Source organism: Volvox carteri, assembly GCF_000143455.1.
Source record: "Volvox carteri f. nagariensis unplaced genomic scaffold VOLCAscaffold_46, whole genome shotgun sequence".
Taxonomy (NCBI): Eukaryota; Viridiplantae; Chlorophyta; class Chlorophyceae; order Chlamydomonadales; family Volvocaceae; genus Volvox; species Volvox carteri.
Window position 1 is genome coordinate 649,856 of NW_003307589.1, and position 20,063 is coordinate 669,918.

The 20,063-nt window shown below is 56.7% G+C and overlaps 4 protein-coding genes across 4 annotated transcripts in view; 2 read left to right on the top strand and 2 right to left on the bottom strand.

Annotated features, from left to right (window-relative positions):
- Nucleotides 1–1,195, bottom strand: part of VOLCADRAFT_95729 (uncharacterized protein) — a gene marked incomplete at both ends in the record, with an annotated part of 3,598 nt that extends 2,403 nt beyond the window's left edge. The window contains 3 exons of the mRNA XM_002954850.1: nt 121–128; nt 525–579; nt 1,090–1,195. Coding sequence (XP_002954896.1) covers nt 121–128; nt 525–579; nt 1,090–1,195 — 169 coding nt within the window. The remainder of the gene's footprint in view (nt 1–120; nt 129–524; nt 580–1,089) is intronic.
- A 582-nt stretch (nt 1,196–1,777) lies between these two features.
- On the top strand, nt 1,778–8,110 carry dnj23 (molecular chaperone; the record flags this gene model as incomplete). The annotated part of the gene is made up of 12 exons (XM_002954800.1): nt 1,778–1,969; nt 2,064–2,139; nt 2,562–2,635; nt 2,890–3,094; nt 3,472–3,578; nt 3,932–4,033; nt 4,606–4,693; nt 5,014–5,166; nt 5,819–5,862; nt 6,355–6,479; nt 6,844–6,940; nt 7,376–8,110. 12 exons carry the CDS (start codon nt 1,778–1,780, stop codon nt 8,108–8,110), a joined length of 1,998 nt encoding a protein of 665 aa, XP_002954846.1.
- A 589-nt stretch (nt 8,111–8,699) lies between these two features.
- On the bottom strand, nt 8,700–12,290 carry rps4 (component of cytosolic 80S ribosome and 40S small subunit). Its single transcript, XM_002954851.1, has 6 exons — nt 12,167–12,290; nt 11,934–12,010; nt 11,151–11,367; nt 10,505–10,594; nt 9,510–9,650; nt 8,700–9,257 (listed from the first exon to the last, which is right to left on the bottom strand). The coding sequence occupies exons 1-6, from the start codon at nt 12,245–12,247 to the stop codon at nt 9,078–9,080; spliced, it is 786 nt and encodes a 261-aa protein (XP_002954897.1). The 5' UTR covers nt 12,248–12,290; the 3' UTR covers nt 8,700–9,077.
- A 1,874-nt stretch (nt 12,291–14,164) lies between these two features.
- VOLCADRAFT_118874 (uncharacterized protein) lies at nt 14,165–19,293 on the top strand (the record flags this gene model as incomplete). The annotated part of the gene is made up of 8 exons (XM_002954801.1): nt 14,165–14,485; nt 14,717–14,923; nt 15,288–15,405; nt 15,772–16,157; nt 16,649–16,840; nt 17,445–17,588; nt 18,027–18,152; nt 18,619–19,293. 8 exons carry the CDS (start codon nt 14,165–14,167, stop codon nt 19,291–19,293), a joined length of 2,169 nt encoding a protein of 722 aa, XP_002954847.1.
- Nucleotides 19,294–20,063: the final 770 nt, after the last annotated feature.

Sequence of the window (20,063 nt, forward strand, 5' to 3'; positions counted from 1 at the left end):
TCTGAGGGGGGAACGTGCATGGGTGTGTGTGTGTGGGGGGGGGGGAAGACGAACCACGAACGAGTGAAGCTCCTGCTGCCGGGGTTTGGGGGTTAACGGAGTTAGGAGTTCATAGCCAACCTGCATGGCTGGGGAGGAAAAGGGGTGAAAGGGGAGTTTGGAACGGGTTGCAGGTTTGCGGGTAGGCGTGTGTGTGTGGGGGGGGGGAGGGGTTGGAAGATGTGTATCTTGGAAGTGTTTGAGGGTGTATGAGGAGTGCATGATAGGTTAGGACGTGCGGCTGCTGCTGGTGGGGGTTTGCAAAGACAATCGTGTGAAGCGTAGAAGGCGGGGGGAGGAGGAGGAGGAGGAGGAGGAAGAGGAGAGAGGGAGTGTTGAATAGTCCTGGGATTGCTGGTGCGGGGTCCGTGCCGCCGCAGTGAGAAAAGGTGTGTTTTTTGTATCGTACCCGGTCAAGGCCGCCCGGTAAGTACGATTCCAGCGGGACGAGCGCCAGGGAGGGGTGTGCCGCGACAATGGCGTACGTGGGCAGTACGGCAAAGTCCTCAGCACCCTCGTACACGTAGCGCAGGTCGGACTCTGCACGGCCGAGAAAGTTTGTTAGGCGCGAGGGGAATCGGTGTGTGTGGATGTGTGTGTGTGTGTGTGTGTATGTGTATGGGCTTCAAGTGGGTTGGCACGCGGGGGGAAGGCGGAAGCAAGGAGGTGTACGGGCCATCGTCGTACACCACGGGCAGACGTTTACCTTTAAAAAACCTTTTTTGTATGACTTCAAATTCCTTCGGGGTGCGGTGGGGCGGCATAAAGGGCAACCTTTATGGTGGCCTTTGGAAGTCGGTTTCGCAACCGACCGCATTCCCCCACGTGCCCAGTATATCGCACCTCCACCCCCTACACTCTTTCCTTGTCATGTCCGGAAGTATAGGGCTTCAGTTGCACCCAACACCGCGCAAACACCACGTAAGTGGGTACATCAAACTCATTTGGACCCTAACTTTATAACTAAAGGTCAACCAGTCAACCAATCAACCAACCAACTAAACATGTAGTAACCGACGTCCACACGTGGGGTGAGTTAAAGGAGCGCACGTGCAAACTTCAGGGGGGTTGCTGATCCCACTGCCACCGTGCGTTCCAACTCCGAGCCGTGTCGGATGTCCTGGCTTTGCGCTCTGGCGTCTTTGTTTCCCCGCATAGATTTGCCTTCACAATACAGATGAAGTTGAGTTGGGTACGCGTTTCACACCTGCTGTGCATCCCAGCCCAAGCGCGTAAAGCATCGCATCGCGCTGCGTATAGGTGTGCGTGTAGGTGCCCAGGCGTCGGCTTCTAAGCGAATCAATCTGTATGGTGCCATCTCTTATTGCATCGTCCATCATCTTCCACAGGAAGATGGAGCGATGAAGGCCTTCGGGGAACGGAGTACGTTTGTCGGTCAGTCGTTTGATGGATGAATAGGCTTATGGTATGCAGTAATGCTTCCAAGTCATAAAATATTGACAGGTATGGCTATTTGAATGTTCGGCCGCGGAAAACATTCGTGTTGGCTGTGGAGAGTGCGTTTCACGACGACCTATGGACGGATGGGTCCTTCGCATGATGTCCGCTCTGACCAAACATGATATCGCATCTGCAACTCCTATTCGTTGACGATGGCAAAGAGTTTCCTTTTAGCCCTGCTAAGCGATGCCAGCGTTCGTCGTGGTTGAATAGAAGTTTGGATTGGACAGCCAAAGTTATTGGTGTGTGATACCTCATCATATGACGCTTTTAGACCATGGCGCATCCTGATCTCGATATTCTCTCTGATGACTTCGCCGAGTATTACGCAGTTTTGAACGTCCCCCGAGATGCTTCGGATGAGGACATACGCAGAGCATACCGTACTCTAGCGCAAGTATATCATCCGGACAAGCACACGGACCCGGAGCAGAAAAAGAAGGCGGAACAGGCTTTTAACCGTCTCCAGGTTTGCCAGGGCCGCCCCCTCTGATCGGCAGTCGGCCCCAATCCTGCACCCGATTTTAACTACTACTCCCCCGCCTGTCATCGCACCCTCACAGGAGGCCTATGAGGTGCTTTCGGACCCGCAGCGCCGCCAGGTCTACGATGTGTATGGCAAGGAGGGCCTGGCTGCAGGTGCGCTGCGGCGTATGTGGGGGAAAGGCGCAGCTGTGGCATGTAAGACCGCTCTGCCCAATGTGACTTGGCGCAGATGACTTACGTACGGGCCCCCGTTCTGGGACGACGCGTATCCGTCTATCCAACCCGTACACCGCGGAAGGACACAGCAGAGTTGTGAGAACTCCATAACGGCAACGGAGCTCCGGACCTTCCTGCCCACCTCAAACCCTTGACCGCCACCGCCACCACCACCCTCCCACTAGCCCGCATGTCCGCTCGCATCCCCGAGACCAACGAGACCAACGCACAACCCATTGCGCTGTATGCGCAACCATTAGTTCCATATCTCGGGTGGGCGCGGGGAGTGGGTTGCCATGAAGAGTGACGGACGGACAATATGTGTACGGCAATTGCAATTTCTGTGCGAAACTCCGCAGGCTTTGAAGTGGGCACCAAGCTTGACTCCGTGGAGGATCTGAAGAAGAAGTGGGAGGAGTTTAAAAAGCAGCAGGTGGGTTTGTTTCTATCTGTTGGGGGGTTGTACTGTATTCTGTGGTTCTGCTTGTGAGCGTGTGTTATGAGTCTTTTTGTTTTCGCCTCGACCTAGTCATGTTGGTGTGGGGCGGAGGCAGGCCGATTAAGCCAAGTCCGGCATGGACGGCCGCACCATCCGCCAGGGGGCCGGGGGTATATGGCCACACATACATACATACATACATACATGTGCACACACGTACGGCACGCATACCACATATATCCGTTCAGGAGGCCGACCGCGCGGAGCTGCTTTCCAACCACCGCGGCATTTACATGTGTCGTCTTGACCTGAGTGACCCACGGGCCAGTCTGGCGGGGCAGCGGCCGCTGTTCCGGGCGGCCACCGTCACCAACTCCATCGACACACCGGTGGGCGAGTCGGACGTGTTTTACATGCAGGGAAACGCGGCGCTGAGGGCGAATGCGGGGGCGGGTGAGTGTCGCCGTCTGTGTGTGTGTCTGTTTGTGTGTCTGTGTGTGTCTCCGTGATTACGCTCTGACAACACTGTGCCTGTGGGGGAACATCTGCGGAGGGTTTGGGAGGAACGGGAAGGGTTGGGCAAGAGGGGGAAAAAGGGGTGGTGGTTGAAAGATCGGGTGAGTTGAGGATGAGGGTAGGGGTAGAAGGGGAAGGGCGCTGTCGTTAGGGGCGCGCACCTTTGGGAGAAACCATGCGGTTGCGCATGCGAGCCGCCGACGACGGCGCTGGGTCGGGTTTCGTTCCTAATTGGCGACGGCTTCCATTCTACACACTGCATATTTATTCTCTTCCCTCCCATCACCTCCTCTTGGGCGTTGTTTCCTAAATAGGCAGCTTGATCTTCGGGTACCGCCGCGTGCTGTCACAGCACGATTCCCTCGACATTAATGCGGTGCTTGGGCCGCGACCTTCAGCTACGGTCACGTCAACTCGGCAGGTACGGCACCGTACGGTATATAGCGCGGAGCGAGCGATGGTCGGGAAGGAGAGATTTCGCTACGGCTCAGGGGGCTGGGGTTTGTGTTTTTTTTGGGGGGGAAATCGTTTTATATTTTGCAAGCATGCGTGCATGTGTGGGGTGAGAGGTTGCGAGGTTGTGAGGGCCCGGAGGTTTTGATGACTATGCTGGGGCCGTGGGTGAGGCGGGCTCCATGAGCCCCTGTGGCTAGCCTTGCGGTCATCAACGCCCCCAGCCAAAGCCCCCGATAAGGAGCCCCAACGATTTCCTAAGCCAAGCCAACCCAACCCTCCCTTTCGTCTCTTGTCATCTGTCCTGCACATGCCGTACAGCTGACGCCGTTCACCTCGGCCTCCGTCACCACGAGCTACACAGTTGGCATGGGGACGGGCATGCAGGTCAGCACGACAAGGCATCTGCCGTACAACATGCAGGTACGTTCCGTACAACAAACGGGAGAATCGCGTTTTTTTTTTTTTGCAATCCCCCTTTTGGCCAAATTCCTTATTAAATGGACCACCAGGGGTCCCTGTTTGGCCTTGTTTGGCGATGGAGGGGAATGAAATATTTGGAAATCTTTGAGAGATGTGTGAAGTTTTAACTACAGTGCGTGTCTGGTGTTGGCAGGCCAGAGGGGCCCGGGGGGGGCTGGCTATGTGAGGATATCGCCTCCCGGGCCTGCTAGAGGTGGTCTGCGGCCCTACGGTTTTTTTTACGGCGTAGTCATGAGCCTGGAAGTTTGCGGTACATATGATTGTTCGGAAGGTAGTTTGTAGGTAGGGCGGGAGGGAGGGAGGGAGGGAAGCAAGTGGATGAATCGGCACCAGGGGAATGTTTGTTAGGCGTATGTTTTTAAACTTCCTAATACGCCCCTGTCCTTCCTCCCTTATTCTCCCATTTCTGGCGCCGCGCGTGTGCGTGCATGTGTGAATGTATGTATGTATGTATGTATGTGCGTCGTACGTGCCTCTTGCGTGCGGTGCTGAGGTCGTGTCCTCCTATACAGGCAACCCTGGGCTGGGTGGTGGGCCCCGCGCCGATGTCCGGTATTAGCTTCAACATCTCCAAACGAGGACCCAAGTACTTGGCCGCAGGTAGTCTGTTGGGGGAGGAGAGGGAGGAATTGTGCATGTCTTCGCGGAATCCACTGGTCTTCTTCCGACCTTCCGTGTTTCTTGGATGTCCATCACGGCACACAAGCAGATGATGATGATTCTCCCTACTACCACCCACCCCCTCATATACCCGCTCTCCCCCCTTCACTCTACCTCCTCTGGCGTTTGCGTCCCTCGCCTGTGGTTTGCCTTCCCCCTCACTCAAATACTACTCAATCCCCCCACACACACACACACACCTCACCCCCCACCCCCCTATCCACGTACCCCCCTATCGACCCCCAAAATGTTCCACCCAGGCAAATTGGACCTGGGCGCCATGACGTCTATTTCCGCCCGGCTGGTGTACCACGTGACGCCCTCCGTGCACGTGAGGGCCATTGCCCGGGCGGGGGCTATGGGGCTGGACCTGGAGCTGGGGGCGGGGAGGAAGTGGGGCAAGAACAGCCTAGGTGAGCGAGGGCGGGTGAGAGATAGAGGGATAGCGGGGTCGCGAATCGTGAGGCTGCGTGGGGCCGCGACCAGCCGGGAGGCAGGGAACCCCCCGGGGATATAGCGCATTGCTGAGTGCATTCATGATGCCAGCGGTAAAACTGGCCGCGGGTTGGGGGGAGTGAGCTAGGGGGCGCAAGGGGGAGGGGAGGGGAGGGGAGGGGAGGGGAGGGGAGGGGAGGGGACCTGAAGTGTTGCGCAGGCAGCTGGGCGACTGGGAGGAGGGAGTAAGGGGGGAAAGGGACACCAGACTGAATGTGCGAGTGAATGTACTGCACTTTTGCGGAGTGGTTTGGCGATGGATGGGGGCAAACCATCTTCACACACACCCTCACACACGCCCTCACACACACACCCTCACACACGCCCTCACACACACACCCTCACACACACGCCCTCACACACACACCCTCACACACGCCCTCACACACACACCCTCACACACACGCCCTCACACACACGCCCTCACACACGCCCTCACACACACACCCTCACACACACACCCTCACACACGCCCTCACACATACACCCTCACACACGCCCTCACACACACACCCTCACACACACGCCCTCACACACACGCCCTCACACACGCCCTCACGCCACTCTCAGGCTATGTGGGCTCCGTGATCGGGACCCAGGGAGTGTCAATCAAGGTGGGTGGATGGGTGGGTGGATGGGGAGGGAAAGAGAGGGGAGGGGAGGGTGCGGCAAGAACACAAAGCACCGGAGTCCAGCCACCACACCAGTCAAATGGGAGAGGCGCACCTGGAGGCGCAGGTAGCTCGTAGGCCACAGATCAACCTCAGTTGAGGGCCGTGCCTTTCGAATTGTGCGAGTGAAGGAATGAACGAATGAGCGTCGAGCACACCCGGGTTTAGGCTTTCCCTTTCCAAGACATCTTGTATGATGTTATTTGTATAATATATATTATGTTATATATTTGTATACATATAGCATCAAAGCCCCGAACCAACGAACGAACGAACGAACGAAGGCCCAATCCGGGGGACAGCCAGCCCCATCCGAGAGCGCTTCACAACTTGGCAGGAATATCTATCCCACTACCTATTTGGCAACCATCACATCGTTCCCTCTTCCATTACCTCAACCTTCAACACAAACCTTCACCACAACCTTCACCTCAGGGTCGTCTGGTTCGCGGCGGTCAAACCTTCGAGGTGCCCGTCACGCTGTCCCACCAGTATTCCGATTGGACGGCTCTGGCAGCGGCGTACGTGGCGCCGCCGCTGGCCTACATTGTCGTATCCAGGTGGTGCCAAGTAATTGCGCAAAAACATGTTTAAAACAATGCAAACAAACTTCAACATGTGTGCGTGTGCTTTAATATTTAATAGGTGTGTGGCGGGTGAGATTGAGTTTAAGACAAGACAATTGAACCCGCTCGGGCACAGATGGGGAGCGATAGAATTCCAGCCCGGGGGGAAGACGGAGGGAGGGAGCGAAGGGAGGAGATGGATGGAATGCGCGTTCAGCGGTCGGTGTGTGTGACCCACTTCGCGCACGTTTGCCTTCCCCTTTGCTCCCTTTCCCTTCCCGTCCGAGTCCTGATATGCCAACAACACACCCTCCCAACCCCCACCCCCGCCCACGCGCCCTTTCTTGACCCACCGCAGGTTTGTGGTGCGGCCGCTGGCTCGGTGGCACCGTCAGCGGCGGGAGCGGCAGCAGCAGCAGCAGCACGCGGATGCTATCCGGGAATCCTTGCAGAAGGTGAGTAGAGCATCAGCAAAGCATCAGCAGCAGTCTCCTGGCTTACTGACAGCACACGTGCGGCTCCTAGTAGTATACACTAGGAGTCGTTGTAATTTATGCTGTGGGGGTGGGTCAGAGCTTGCGTGGGTCGGTGGGACTCGCTCCGTCGAAAATGCGGTTGGGAGCTGGGGGCTGGGAGGGTTTGCCGTCGACGTTGACATTGGGGTTTGTTGCTGTTCGATGGGTTTCGCACCTAGGTGTGCCGTCTTGGTGGGTTGCATTGGTGGTATTTGGGCACAGATGTCCACACGCGCCGCGTCTGTGGTGTATGTGTCTTTGTGTGATGGTCTTATGGTCAAGCCAGTGAAGAGGCACCTGTGATGAAAATGCTTTTTTCATGGGGTCTTAATTTCCTGGCTCTTCACGACTTCATGTTGTGTCGACGGCTCACAGGCGTTTTCGGAGCGCTCGCTAATCGAACCGGTCGCCCGGCGCAAGGCACGGTCGGAGGCCGCCAAGCGCCCCGCAGCCGGGCTTGTCGTTCTCGACGCGGTGTACGGCAAAGTGGAGGCGTACCTGGCAGAAGGCGGGCAACAGCAGGGGGCTGCTGTGGGTGCTATGGCTGTAGCCTCCAGTGCTGACGGGTCAGGGGACGTGGCTGCCGCGATGGCGGCGGCAGTGGCAGGGGCGACCACGCCGGCGAACGCTGCCGGACCCACCGATCCAGATCTGGAGGATCGAAGCGGTAGCCATGCTACTGCCTCCGCCAGCGGCCGCGATACGGCGGCAGCCTCCACGCCGGGGAACGGTGCCACTGGGGCCGCTACGCAGCCGCCGGCGCTGCCGCCGCCGTGGCTCTCGGTGACGTCAGCGTTGCAATACCAGGTCTCGGACTCCAAGCTGACGCTGCATCCGGGTTTGTCCAAGAAGAACCAAATGGGCTTTGCCGACCCCACGCCAGGCTCCGCCGATTCCAGGCTACTGTACGTGGCATATTTGTACGGTGACAAGGTGTACGAAGTGACGGTGGACGACATGGACGGGCTGCAGCTGCCGGGCGCCGGGGAGTTGGTTTCGGATCCAGCCGCCGCACGGGGTTTGTTGCACCTGGGCGCGGCAGCCCACGGCGTGATGGAGCTGTTACAGCCTGCTGCTCCTGCCGCTACTACACCCAGGGCTACTGCGTAGCACTTGGCGTGTAGGAGCTCACACTTTTATCACTTCTCCCGTTGACACGAGCGTGTACGTCTATGGCCATACACGCTGCGTCTTGATTTTGGGTCTGTGGTTCCGGAGCGATGGTGTAGGGACAGCGTTGACTACACTGTTTACTGCATGCACGAGTCGGGGACCCTTCGGGGCCCCTTCAGGCGTGCGCGTACAGGCCGGTATATGAGTTCTGCTGCGTGGGACTGGCGCGTTTCGGAGGTGTAAGATACTTGAAGAATTGTACCAGCAACAAAGCCGGTCATGTCTAAGCGATTTACAGCTATGTAGCATCCACACTTGAAACATGCTCCTATGGAGCCAGCTTCTGCGCGCCGGGACGCTCAGGTACATCGCGGATTGGCGGAGACATACGCGTCCATGCTGCTCACCGATTCTGCTAAGTGGTTTCCCTACCGATTCAGGACAAGGCTGCTAGGGGACCACCAAGAGGTGCCACAGAAGCTGCGTACATTCCTTGGTCCTATTTTTTTTATCTTCTGCTGCCCTCAGCTGCACTCGCTGTCCTTCCTAATTCTAACGAACGCATGTGGAACAGACTGGGCGATTTGGCAGCTCATTTGCCTTTTTCATCGGGTTACACAGGACGCGCCACTGTGCACCCCGTCGTCAAATCGTCGACAGGAGTGTTCCTGATTTCTTTCTCTTCCACCTTTCGAAGCACTGCAGCTCACCACCCCAGGGCTGCCCGCGCTGCAAAGGATCCCCGGGCACGAGGCCGCTTTTGGCGAATAACGTGACAAGAGTCGGGGCGCTCTGCCAGCGGCAGCCAAACGAGTTCCAGCAAGCCATACGGACGCCCGTGCAACCGCAGCGACAGCTTCGTTACACATCCAGGACGAGTACACAACCAGCACAGCAGCAGAGCGCTGCTACACCAGCAGCGGCAACAGAAGAGAACTACACCGCGACAATCGCACCGGCGCGCTTACGCCGAGGCAGCCTCGTAACGCTTCTTCTGCTCCTGGATAATGGTGAGGCGGATACCCTTGCCCTTGGGCAGGCTGATAAGCGGCTTGCCCTCCTTGCCAATCACGAAAATGTTGGTTAGGCGGGTGGCGAAGCGGTTGCCGGCGGCATCCTCAATGTGCACAATCTCGAAGGAACCCTGTTTAAGAGGACCCATTTAGAATGTGTTATCTACAGCCGCTGAAGTTCAAAACTAAAGCAAAACCAAGCGATTATACCTCTTCCGCAACATGGGTTTCTCAACCCAAACTTTCCGAACTCACAAGTAACCACAGTATATGCTAGGAAACCCTTAACCACCCAGGTCGGTTCCTAAATAATGGTGCGCGCTCGACTGAACGCCGATTACCCACATTCCCACCATGAACCACACACATGATTGCCCACGCACCTTGTGCTTCTCCTTGTGGACGATCTTGCCCACGCGACCTGCGTTGTGGCCGCCCGTCACCATCACCAGGGCGCCCACATCGTTCTTCACGTACTCCTTAATCTTGCCGGTCTCAATGTCCAGCATGACCGAGTCGTTAGCCTAAAGAGCGCAGAGAAATTGGGGCATAGTATGGCGGGTGCGTGTTGTAAAATAAACCACCAGACATCAGGACTGGCCACATGGTTGCGGCTAAAAAGCCATAGCATAGGCCGGGCATTGAAACAGAGTATTGGGGCAATTTCCCTGACCTCGCCAAGCCATGAGGGTCAAAAGCGTATTAATAGAGCCGGCGCTTGCGCAAATCTTTACTCGGACGATGTGCACAAGTGTTCGCACGACATTGCCAGTCAAGATGCCAAGCCACAAATCTATCCACACACCGGGGATAGATGCGCATGACGATTTCATACTGTTCCGAACCTGACCAAAAAAAATGTCCCGCAAGCTGTTCGTCAAACGTGATCATTACAGGCTCGTATCAAAAACCGATGAACACCGCGACGATGCGGAAGCGGTAGTAGCGATGTTACCATCAAGAGGTTATCCAGGTAATATACAAAAGAGGTCAGGGTCCCGTTCCCGTATTACGCAACACCCCAAGGGATCTATGGCAAGCTAGCTGAAGTTCGCAATGGAGGAACCTGAATAATCCCTAAACGGAATCGTTCTTTCCCAGTGGCGGGCAGACACGCTCATTGGACAGACTCTCCTGCAGCATTACATACGATTCTGAGTTGGGCCCACAACGAAGCACGCGCTATATCCTCGTTGGACAGGATACTCAGTGCTCAAGGCGGCTGCTAGACCCCTAAAACCCCTCACCCCTCCTGGTCATCCCCACAATTAGTGCCCTCACCGCCCACTTGGCTGGAGAAACGTTTGTGACACATTCCAGCATCCCTTATATTGCCCTTACCCATTTTGCACACACCCTCAAGTCACGTGCCCCTCACCTTGACCTCCGGGTCCGGGTAGCGTACGGTGCGGCCGTCGTGGGTGGCCACGTACGGCACACCGCCCTTGCCGAACTGAACCTTGCGAACCTGTCAGCGGCGGGATTGGAATGTGGCAACATTGGGGACGAGTTAGGGCCCCAGGACAGCAACGATATGGCCACCGCGGGGAAGACTTCATGCAGAGCACGGCCCGCAGCACCACAAGACATAAATACCTCCACCATTCCGTTCTCACCCGTCGCATGTAAGCAAGCTCTCTCAATCATTGAGCATCAGCGACCCGCCAGCAATTTGTGATTAGCCCATCATTCTACGACCTAATCAGAATATTGTATACAACGGCACATAGATTTTCATATACCCAGGGCCATTATAACAACCCTGTTCACATTGCAGACGTTAGCATGGACGCCCTGCGGTACCTTTCCTACGAACCCCCCTGTCAGATAGCTGTCCAGCCACAGGGCACCGCCACCGCCTCCTCTGCACTGCCATACGAGGATGCTTCACAAAACCTTTCCATGTCCGTTGCGTTAATGTGCCGACATGTTGCTGTCGCCGCCTTAAAACTTGACCCCGAGCAACCCAGGCTGGCTATGCAGGCAATCTTCGTGCTGTCTGCCGAGGCAAACTGCGCTCTCACCCTGCACAGCTTGTAGGCGGCCTCCTCCTTGCTGATGCGGTGGACCACGAAACGGCCCTTGGTGTCCAGCACCAGGCGGAAGTGCTCGTCCGTCTTCTCAATGCTGATCACATCCATAAAGCCGGTGGGGTAGGTGTGGTCGGTGCGAACCTTGCCATCCACCTTCACCAGACGCTGCATGAGGATGGACTGCACCTCCTTGCCGGTGAGTGCATACCTGCAGTAATGGTGGTGACGATGCGCAGGGATGCGGGGCGAAATGGGTTTCCACATTGGTTGAATGCACCACGTCGCGTGGCAATGTGTTCAGCTGGTGGGTAGCGTGGAAAGCAGCGTGTCCCGAAAGCGGCGTTGAGTCTGCGGACCAGCAATTCCCCTAAGGTGTTATCGGGTGGTAAGCCCAGCGCCAGGATACCATCCCCAATCAACTGTGGGCTATTCCGACGTGCGTGCAAACGCATTCTGTGACGCAAAACAGCCATTCCACCGCTGCATTGCCGCAAGGTGACCGATGTTCTGAGAGCCACAATGCCACTCGCCCGAAGCATAGCCAGCCGACAGACGGCGGCTTTCAGGGCAATCTGCACAGATCTGTTTGATGCGCTGCTGCCGCAATTTCAGTCGCCTGATTCCCGCCGCTGCTGCTAAACAGTCTGCCGCCAACCTCGCCGTCCAAGCCGCCGCTGAGCCGAATGCAGCTGGAATCAGCTGCTATTTACTGTAATTTCAAACCAACTGAAACATGATAACATGCAATTTCTTGCTCAAGGCACAGCCACTTACTTCAGCCGGTTCCTCAGGATGAGCAGCAGGGGCAGGCACTCACGCTGCTTGTGAGGACCAGCGGACGGCTTGGGAGCCTGTAATATATTAAGTATGTGCAAATAAAGTCCAACAGTAAGTTGATGTTTCCAGGCGACTATAGCGCGACGTCCACGGCGCCGCCGAGTTGAATGCCAAGCTCCCGCAAGCAGTTTAGGCTTTCTATAATAATCTACTTATTCTATCTGACTTACGAAAATGCCGCTCAGCTTGTCAAGCATCCAGTGGTAGGGGGCATTAAGCCGCTTGAGGTGCTTCTTGGGACCGCGCACCATCTTGAGTTAAGCCTCGCTGGCAGTTCAACGAGGACAAACCCACGGGGAAGAGAAAGAAAATTGCAGCGAACGGTGGACTTAGCCGGACCCTGGCCGCCGACTCCAGGAAGGGGACCAACTTGCTCCACCTGAACGTTTTAGAAACCGCAACAGTAGGTTTAACAAGATGATATGTTTCACATAGCGCTGTCCACTCCTTTACACCTAAACGAGTCAAGAGTGATCAATCGCCTTGCTATTGTACGAGTGTACTGGCACCACCTAGGAGCCTGGCTGAAGCCGAAAGCTCCCCATGCTCAAATTTTGCCGTTTCAATATGATCAACATCATTGTAGGTATCCGTGCGCGTTGGTGATGTTTTGAGGCCTTACAAACCGCATGCATGCAGCCATCACATACCCGCTGCTGCAATCCTACGCCACCGCATGAACTCCTGTCTCAATACATGTTACTAAAACCACAATCGAAGCTGAGGTAGCGGTCTCGCCTTAAGCGGAAATAGAGAGGACACTCTTCCGGTCTAGCTCCTACGCATTACAGCAAAATGCAAGCGTACGCAATGCATTAATGAGCTGGGAAAGATGGAAGGCCACGCCGTAACGGTGTATCCTGGTATCTGCTATCTGGTATCGCTGGTTTCCTCAGGAAGGGTCTAGCGGTTATGTCCGTTGTTCGGTTATGACGGTCATGTCCCGCCTAGCGCCATGACCGAGGAGAGCATGAGACCTTAGGCTCCCAACAGTTACACATTCATGGCGACATTACATCACCTGCGACCGGCGTCGTTATTTCATTCCAAGCTTAATCCAGCAGACGACTGGAAACCTGAAGCTTTGCGATTGCGCCTTGGCCACATCTCTCTGCACGACGGTCTCCTTCGTTTGTTTCTTAGGAATCGTATAATTACTGTCCAAGAAGCAGCTGTGACTGGTCGCCAACCTTGATCCACAAATTGCCATACTATTTTGCTTCATGGCATCGAGAAAAGGCAACCTGTTGTTTATTAAACGGCAGCCCGAAGCGGAGAGGTAACGATCTTCAGGCTCGTCCATAGTTTTCATCAGTCATAACGTCCTAGAGAATGAACATAAGCCACCACGCGGCGCGTGGAACCCGCGCTTTTGCTGCGGCGGTCGGCCATTGTATCTCAGATACATCTTGTGATTCGCATCGTACCTGCGTTACTCGCCTGAATGACACCCCGCCTGAACGACACGCCCCCCTCGCGCTTCACTGCCGTCCCACCTCCTTGGCCCCTAGGAATCGCACGCACTTGTGCATATGGTCTTTAGGCTTTCTATACACGCAAAGCCTATCTATATCCAAATAATGCCCTCCGTGGGCGCTGACAACAGCGCAGCAGCAGCAGCAGAAGAAGGAACAGCAGCATGAAACTGGGCGCCGCGGCCTAGGGACCCTTTCTTCTCCGAAGCCTAAACCCCAGTGTGACAGCACAGCACAGCCAGGACTCCACCCCAACCGCCCACTGCCCTCTCCTCCTCCCCCCCCCTCCACGCGTCCCCTCTCACGACCGCCTTCGCAGAACTCTTCTCACGATCCTGCCGTAAAAGGTGGTTTCGGAGCGCCTCGAATCCGAGACGCCGGAGAATTGCTCGAGGCCAGAACCGCAACAAACCAGATCGCGGCAAACCTTGAAAGCTCCCTTACCGTAGTGGTGGCCTAGCCCGGCCGCCTGCCGCCCACCCGTCCCCGCCACTTGGGGAAAAGGCCTGCGGGCCTTGGGTTGCGTGGTGTGCGACCGTTCGTATGACCCGTGGGTCAGTTGGGTTGGCTTAGCTGAGCTGGGCGCGTGGGAGCACCGGGTGGACGCCGCGACAGGCGAGTAAGAGATTAAGTAGCAGCAGCAGTAGCAGGCAAGAGAGAAGGAGAGGAGAGAGAAAGAGTCAACTTTGAAAAATGTATCCAATGGGAATGGGCCCCGCGCCCATGGGTGTGACCCCTATGCCAATGGGCCCTATGGGATCCATGGGGATGGGCCCTATGCCCATGCCCGCAGCAGCAGCCGCCGCCGCCATGCCGGGGGCCCCTATGGGCTTTGCAATGCCTAGGTGTCCGCCGGCGCCCATGCCGATACCGACGGCTGGTGCCGGCGGAGGCGGAGGCGGCGCCGGTGGAGGCGGCGCCGGCGCCGGCGGCGCTGGCGCACGTACCGCGGCGGTGGCGGCGACTCGTAAGAAGACGGCGGCGGGTCAGGAGATGCGGCATGAGATGCGCGAGGTGGGTGTTGATGTCGGTATTGGTACCAGTACCAATGTGGGGATGGGGGTGGGGATGGTTGGGCAGGCATCCAGTTTGGCTTAAGTGACAGCTCATCCCCCGCCCCCACACCTTTCCCTCCCTCCACCCCACCACACCCTCCTTCCCACACCCTACCTACCGACCCGCCATGCCACCTCTCCCTCCATCCTAACCCCCCCTACGTCCGGCACGACATCCGTACGGTAACAGCGCATGCGGTACATTATGTACGAGATTGACGAGACCAACAACCGCTTTATCTCCGGTCGTACCGAGCCGTTCCAGTTCTTGGACGTGTGTTGCTGCCCCGGGGGGTTCTCCACGTACTCGCTGACGGCCGGCTCGGCACCCCGGAAGGGCATTGGTCTCAGCTTGCCCCCCCAGCTGGGGGGTCACCTGCCCGCTATCGAACAGGAGGTGAGCTGGTGGGGTGGGCGTGAGGTGGGTCACAAATGTTAACGTATTTTTGCATGTGCATATATACATATACGTAACATGTCTATACATACATTTCTCATGTAGATGTAGATGTAGATGCATATACAGATGTAACGGTTTTTAACTGTCGAAAAACAGCTTTACCTTCCTACTACCTACCCACCTACCTACCTACCTACCTTTCATGTTACCCCGTCGCCCAGCGCCATTGCTTGCATGTACATCCCCTTCTATGCTTATTTGATTATCCCCCAACACCATCATACACACACATACACACACAAACACACGCACACACACACCTCCCCGGCCATACTCCCACCCCGCATCCCCACCCGCCCAGACGGAGAAGTACTTTCTTCAATTCGTGGATGTGACGACGGTGGCTGCGGGTGTTCGCGTGGGGGATATGCGGGTGGGGGTGCCGGGCTGTCCCCGGGGAACTCTGAAACTGGACGCAGGTGGGACTTATGGATGTGTATATGTTCGTCTGTTTGTGTGTGTGATGTGCGGCTACGAGCGCGGCTGTGCACAGGGCTGAGTGCAGTGGAGCAGTGCCGTACAAAAAAATCCTCCAGGGATGGGTGCAAGGCTTAGCGGGGGCTTGTCGGGGGGGGAGCGAAGAAAGGAAGATTGGGGTTTCGGGGTACGACACGGCTGGGTGCCACCTCCCTGGATTCCACCGATTCACCGGCCTCCGGCAGCTGTGTGTGTGTGTGTGTCCGCATTCCGTGTGTGTGTGTGTGTGTGTGTGTGTGTGTTTTGCACTTGTTGGTTTCCCTCCTCAGGCTGTTTCCCCGGGCCCCCCTTCTCCCCTTTTCTCGCAGCCCCCGACACCCCCCCCGCGAGTTCCTGTCAACTGGTCATCCTGGACGGATCCTTCCTGGGCGGCAAGGATTGGATCCACAAAGATACGACATTGCCGGATTCGGAAAATTCAGCGTTTAATGTGTACGGCAGCAACACCGCCGCGCACAAGGCCCTCCTGGTGGCTCAGCTGATTGTGATGGCGAATAACTTGGCACTCGGTGGAGTGCTCGTACTGCGCCTGAACATGTTTCCCGATTGCTTCACGGCGGGGACACTGGGCCTGCTGCGACATGTGTTTCACGGTGACGTGTGCTCGTACAAGCCGCGGTCGTGCCACGTGCACCGCGGGTCGTACTACCTTGTGTGTAGGGGATTTGACCCACAGCGGGCGCAATGCATGCAGGTGCGTGAGTGAGGGGGAGGGACAGGGGGCGATTCGGGGTGGGGGGGAAAAGGTTCGTTTCTTACGGCGAATGAACGGGATTGCGCTTGGGGCTGTAGTTAGTTTGTATGTATGTATATATGTATGTATGTATGTATGTATGTGTGTGTGTGTGATAGCGGGGCGGGAGGTTGGGGGGGGAGACGTGGGAAAGGGGGGTGAAGGGGTGCGGCCCGGGGGAAGTGACATCGAACCGACCAGACAACTTGGGGGCTGGGGACGGGGGAGGGAGGGAGGGGAAAGGGGAGTTGGGGAAGGGGAGTTGGTGGGGTTAGGACGTACGGCTACTCCCAGCTCCACCCCCGTTTCTCAAGATGACGGCTCCGCTCCTTCCTGTCCCTTACTTCTCCAGCCCCCTCCTTCCCCGCTTCCAGCGTTTCCCCATCTCCCAAACCCCCTTTCCCACCCAACCCCAAACACACACACGCACACACGCACATACACACACGCAGTGGGTTCCCCGCTGGCTCGCGTGCCTGGTTTCGCTCCGAAACAAAGGCGCCGCGCCCCGCTTCGTGCCCTTCCCTGGATTCCACCTGGACACGGAACCCGCCCTGGAGATGTTCTGGACCCGGGCCTTATACGTGTATCACGTACATCTGTGGCGCTTCTCAAAGCTGGTGGAGGTAGCGATGGAGGAAAAGGTCGGTTGATGGTTGATGGTTAACGGTTGGAGGAGTCGGTTGGTTGTGATGGTTTGTTGGATTGGTTTAAGCAGGAGGCGGAGGTACAGGTACCTCAGCGGGCAGCAGGAATCGGCCCGCACGCACGCACGCACACGTGTTTTTCGGTGTGTTTTGCCACCCTTCCGTACCCTCTCCGACCAACCCCCCCACCTTTCCCCACTAACTACCCCTTGTTCCCGTCGCAACCACCAACTGCCAACCGCCTGCATTCTCCCCTCCCGGTCCACAACCTCTCTTCACCTGTACGTAACATACACATAAGCTGTGTATAAATGGTGGACTGATAGTTTGCATGTACATGTTTGTGGTGTGGTGTGGTGTGGTGTGGTGTGGTGTGGCCTGGTGTGGTGTGGTGTGGTGTGGTGTGGCCTGGTGTGGTGTGGTGTGGTGTGGTGTGGTGTGGTGTGGTGTGGTGTGGTGTGGTGTGGTGTGGTGTGGTGTGGTGTGGTGTGGCCTGGTGTGGCCTGGTGTGGCCTGGTGTGGCCTGGTGTGGCCTGGTGTGGTGTGGTGTGGTGTGGTGTGGCCTGGTGTGGTGTGGTGTGGTGTGGTACTTCTCTCTCAGGCAATGCTGGACCATCGTCTTCCATCGCGGCCTCGGAAGGGTCGGTTCACAAACAGCTGCGGCCGCATCTTTGCGGGGGTGCCGTGCTCTGGTCGCTGCAGTGCAGCGCACTCCTTCGAGGAACTGCACCCCTTTGTGCAAAAGGTAACACGAGCGCTGAAAGAGGAAAAAAAGATGACTGGTGCTCACTTGTGCACCACTTCGTTGCTGCTGATGCGAACCATCTTTTGCAAAAACGGACACCCTGCCGTACCATGTCGTACCATGCCGTACGCCTCACGGGCTGTCCTTCCCTTTTCCTTGCCTCCTTTTCGTTTTCTTTTTTGGGACCTCGACGTGACATTTATTATTATACGTATTATTCGATATACGTATAATAATAAATGTTTGGCGAACTTTGGAGGATTTGGTTTTTTTCCAGCCTTGCAGATGGACAGCTTTGAAACGACGACGAAATCGAGAAATCAACTCTTAGAAAAAAGAATAAACTTTTTTTGAGCGCTACCTTTCTCTCCCCCTCTCCCCCCCCCGTTGCGTGTGTCCGTTCGCCTGCACGTCCACGTTCCCGTCTCCACCTCGCAGGCATTCCGTGAGCCGCGTGGCTTCCTGTACATGCCCGGCAGCTTGGCGCTCACGCAAATCACCCTGCCGAGCATGGACCCGCTGCCGGAGGCGCTGTTGGAGCTCAAGCAGCAGGCGCACATGCAGGTCCGTGTGGGAAAGCCGGGGGGAGGCATCTGGGGGGAAAGGGGGGTAGGGAGAGAAATCCGGCCCCGAGCTGGAACTGCACCCTCCCACACACACGAGCTGGAAAATTTATGGTTCAATGAGGAGGGACCGATTTGAAGATGTTCGGGTTTTGTACGGCGCACAGAAAAGGGAAATGATGTTGTAGGAGTGGTTTCGGTTTTTCCTCCCCTCGGAATATCAAAATTTATCTGCGGGCCTCTATGACGGCTTGTCGTACAATGTCCGTGGCGGGTGATCGGGGACACTTGTTACTGCCCGGTACAGTGAGTGCTGCAGCATGTGTTGTTGTACTGCCTGATGCATGATGGGAAAAAAAATTTGGGATGATGGAAGACGTCGCCTCTTTGCACTCACAGCACGATTGAGTGCGGGTGTGTATGTGCATATGTGTGGATGCGTGTTTGATGTACGGACGGTCGTACAGGCTGTCCTGCAAGCCCAGGCCGCCGCTGCCAGTCAGCAAGCCGCGCTTGCGGCAGCTGCCGCCACCGCCGGCGGCGGCAATGTCCTTCGCCACGTCGGAACGTACGACAATGCTGTGGAGATGGGCATGGGCGGGGAATGGGTACACGGGCTGGTTGGGGGCCAAGAGCAGTACGGCGCGGCCAAAGTACTGCCGCCGCTAGCGGCGGCGCCGGCGGAAACTGGAGCGTCTGGAGCTGCCGCGACGGCAGCGGCGTCTTGCGGTGCCGGGCTTCGGCTTTTAATGCGCGAAGCTGACGAAGATAATGTCGTACTGGAAGGTGGCTTTGAAGACGACGCTGGGCCAACGGTGGCGCCGCCGCCGTCGCGGCCCCACCAGGCGGCGGCGGCGGCGGACAAGGCCTCTTCAGCGGCCTATGGCAGTGGCGGCGTTGAAGCCGCCGCCACCGCGGCAGCGGCAGCGGCGACGCTCGATGCGGACAGGGAATTTGCGGCAATGGCCGAGACCGCCGGCAGCGGAGGCAATCCGTCATCGCCGTCAGGCCCGTCTGGGCGACCTCCGATCCGGCCTGAGCTGTTGCGCATGTCGGCCTATCAGCCTCGCTTGAGTTTGGTGACGCTTGAGATTGACGATGACGATACGATGACGGCTCTCCTAGATTACCTTGGGCGGTGAAAAACAATTTGTTGGAAGCCAGATACCCGGATATTTAATCGATCATTTTGTTTTAAAAAAAGGAGCTATAGATTTGAATGTATGAAGTGAAGTGGAGTCAAACATTGCATGTTGATTAAGTGCTCGTCCTGTAGTGTAGTACGGCAAGTGCGGCGCGGGAGGAGCAGACCGGAATTGGCCAGAGGACAGTGACTGATACGGTAGTGCGTTACAAAGATTAGCTGGGAACAAAGCGCTGAATCCAGACAACGCTAGTTCGCCAGTCAACCGTGCAAGCAAGCGCAAGTCAGAACGTCGTCTGTTGGGGATTTTGAATTGTTTAAATAGTGATTTACTTTGTATTCGGGACCCAGCTCAATAGTAAAATAGATAAGGCGATTTGACGTTGCTGGCATATCGGTCGCCAGTAACAGCGAAGTGATGGCAGAGCGCGAGCAATCGCGCGGCGGAGGCCAAGAAGGCTTGGAGGACATCCTCCAACAGCGGGACGAAGGAGGACACCAGAATGGCGGAGCACCTAGTTACCCGGAGGGGGCCGATGCGGTGAGTAACAGACGCCAGCTATTGCTCCGCGCGGTCAGACTGTAGGCACAGCCAGCCGCCGCAAGTTCTGTTATATCAAAGGCATGGGAGAGACCGGACCCAGTTTTAAAATAGCGGGAAAGGGATGCGCCGCCGCTGTTGTTTGACCAGGCTGGATTAGAAGCTACGGGTCAGGCTTAGCTTATGAAGAACACGAATCTGTAGACCGCGAGGGCCGACTCAGAGTA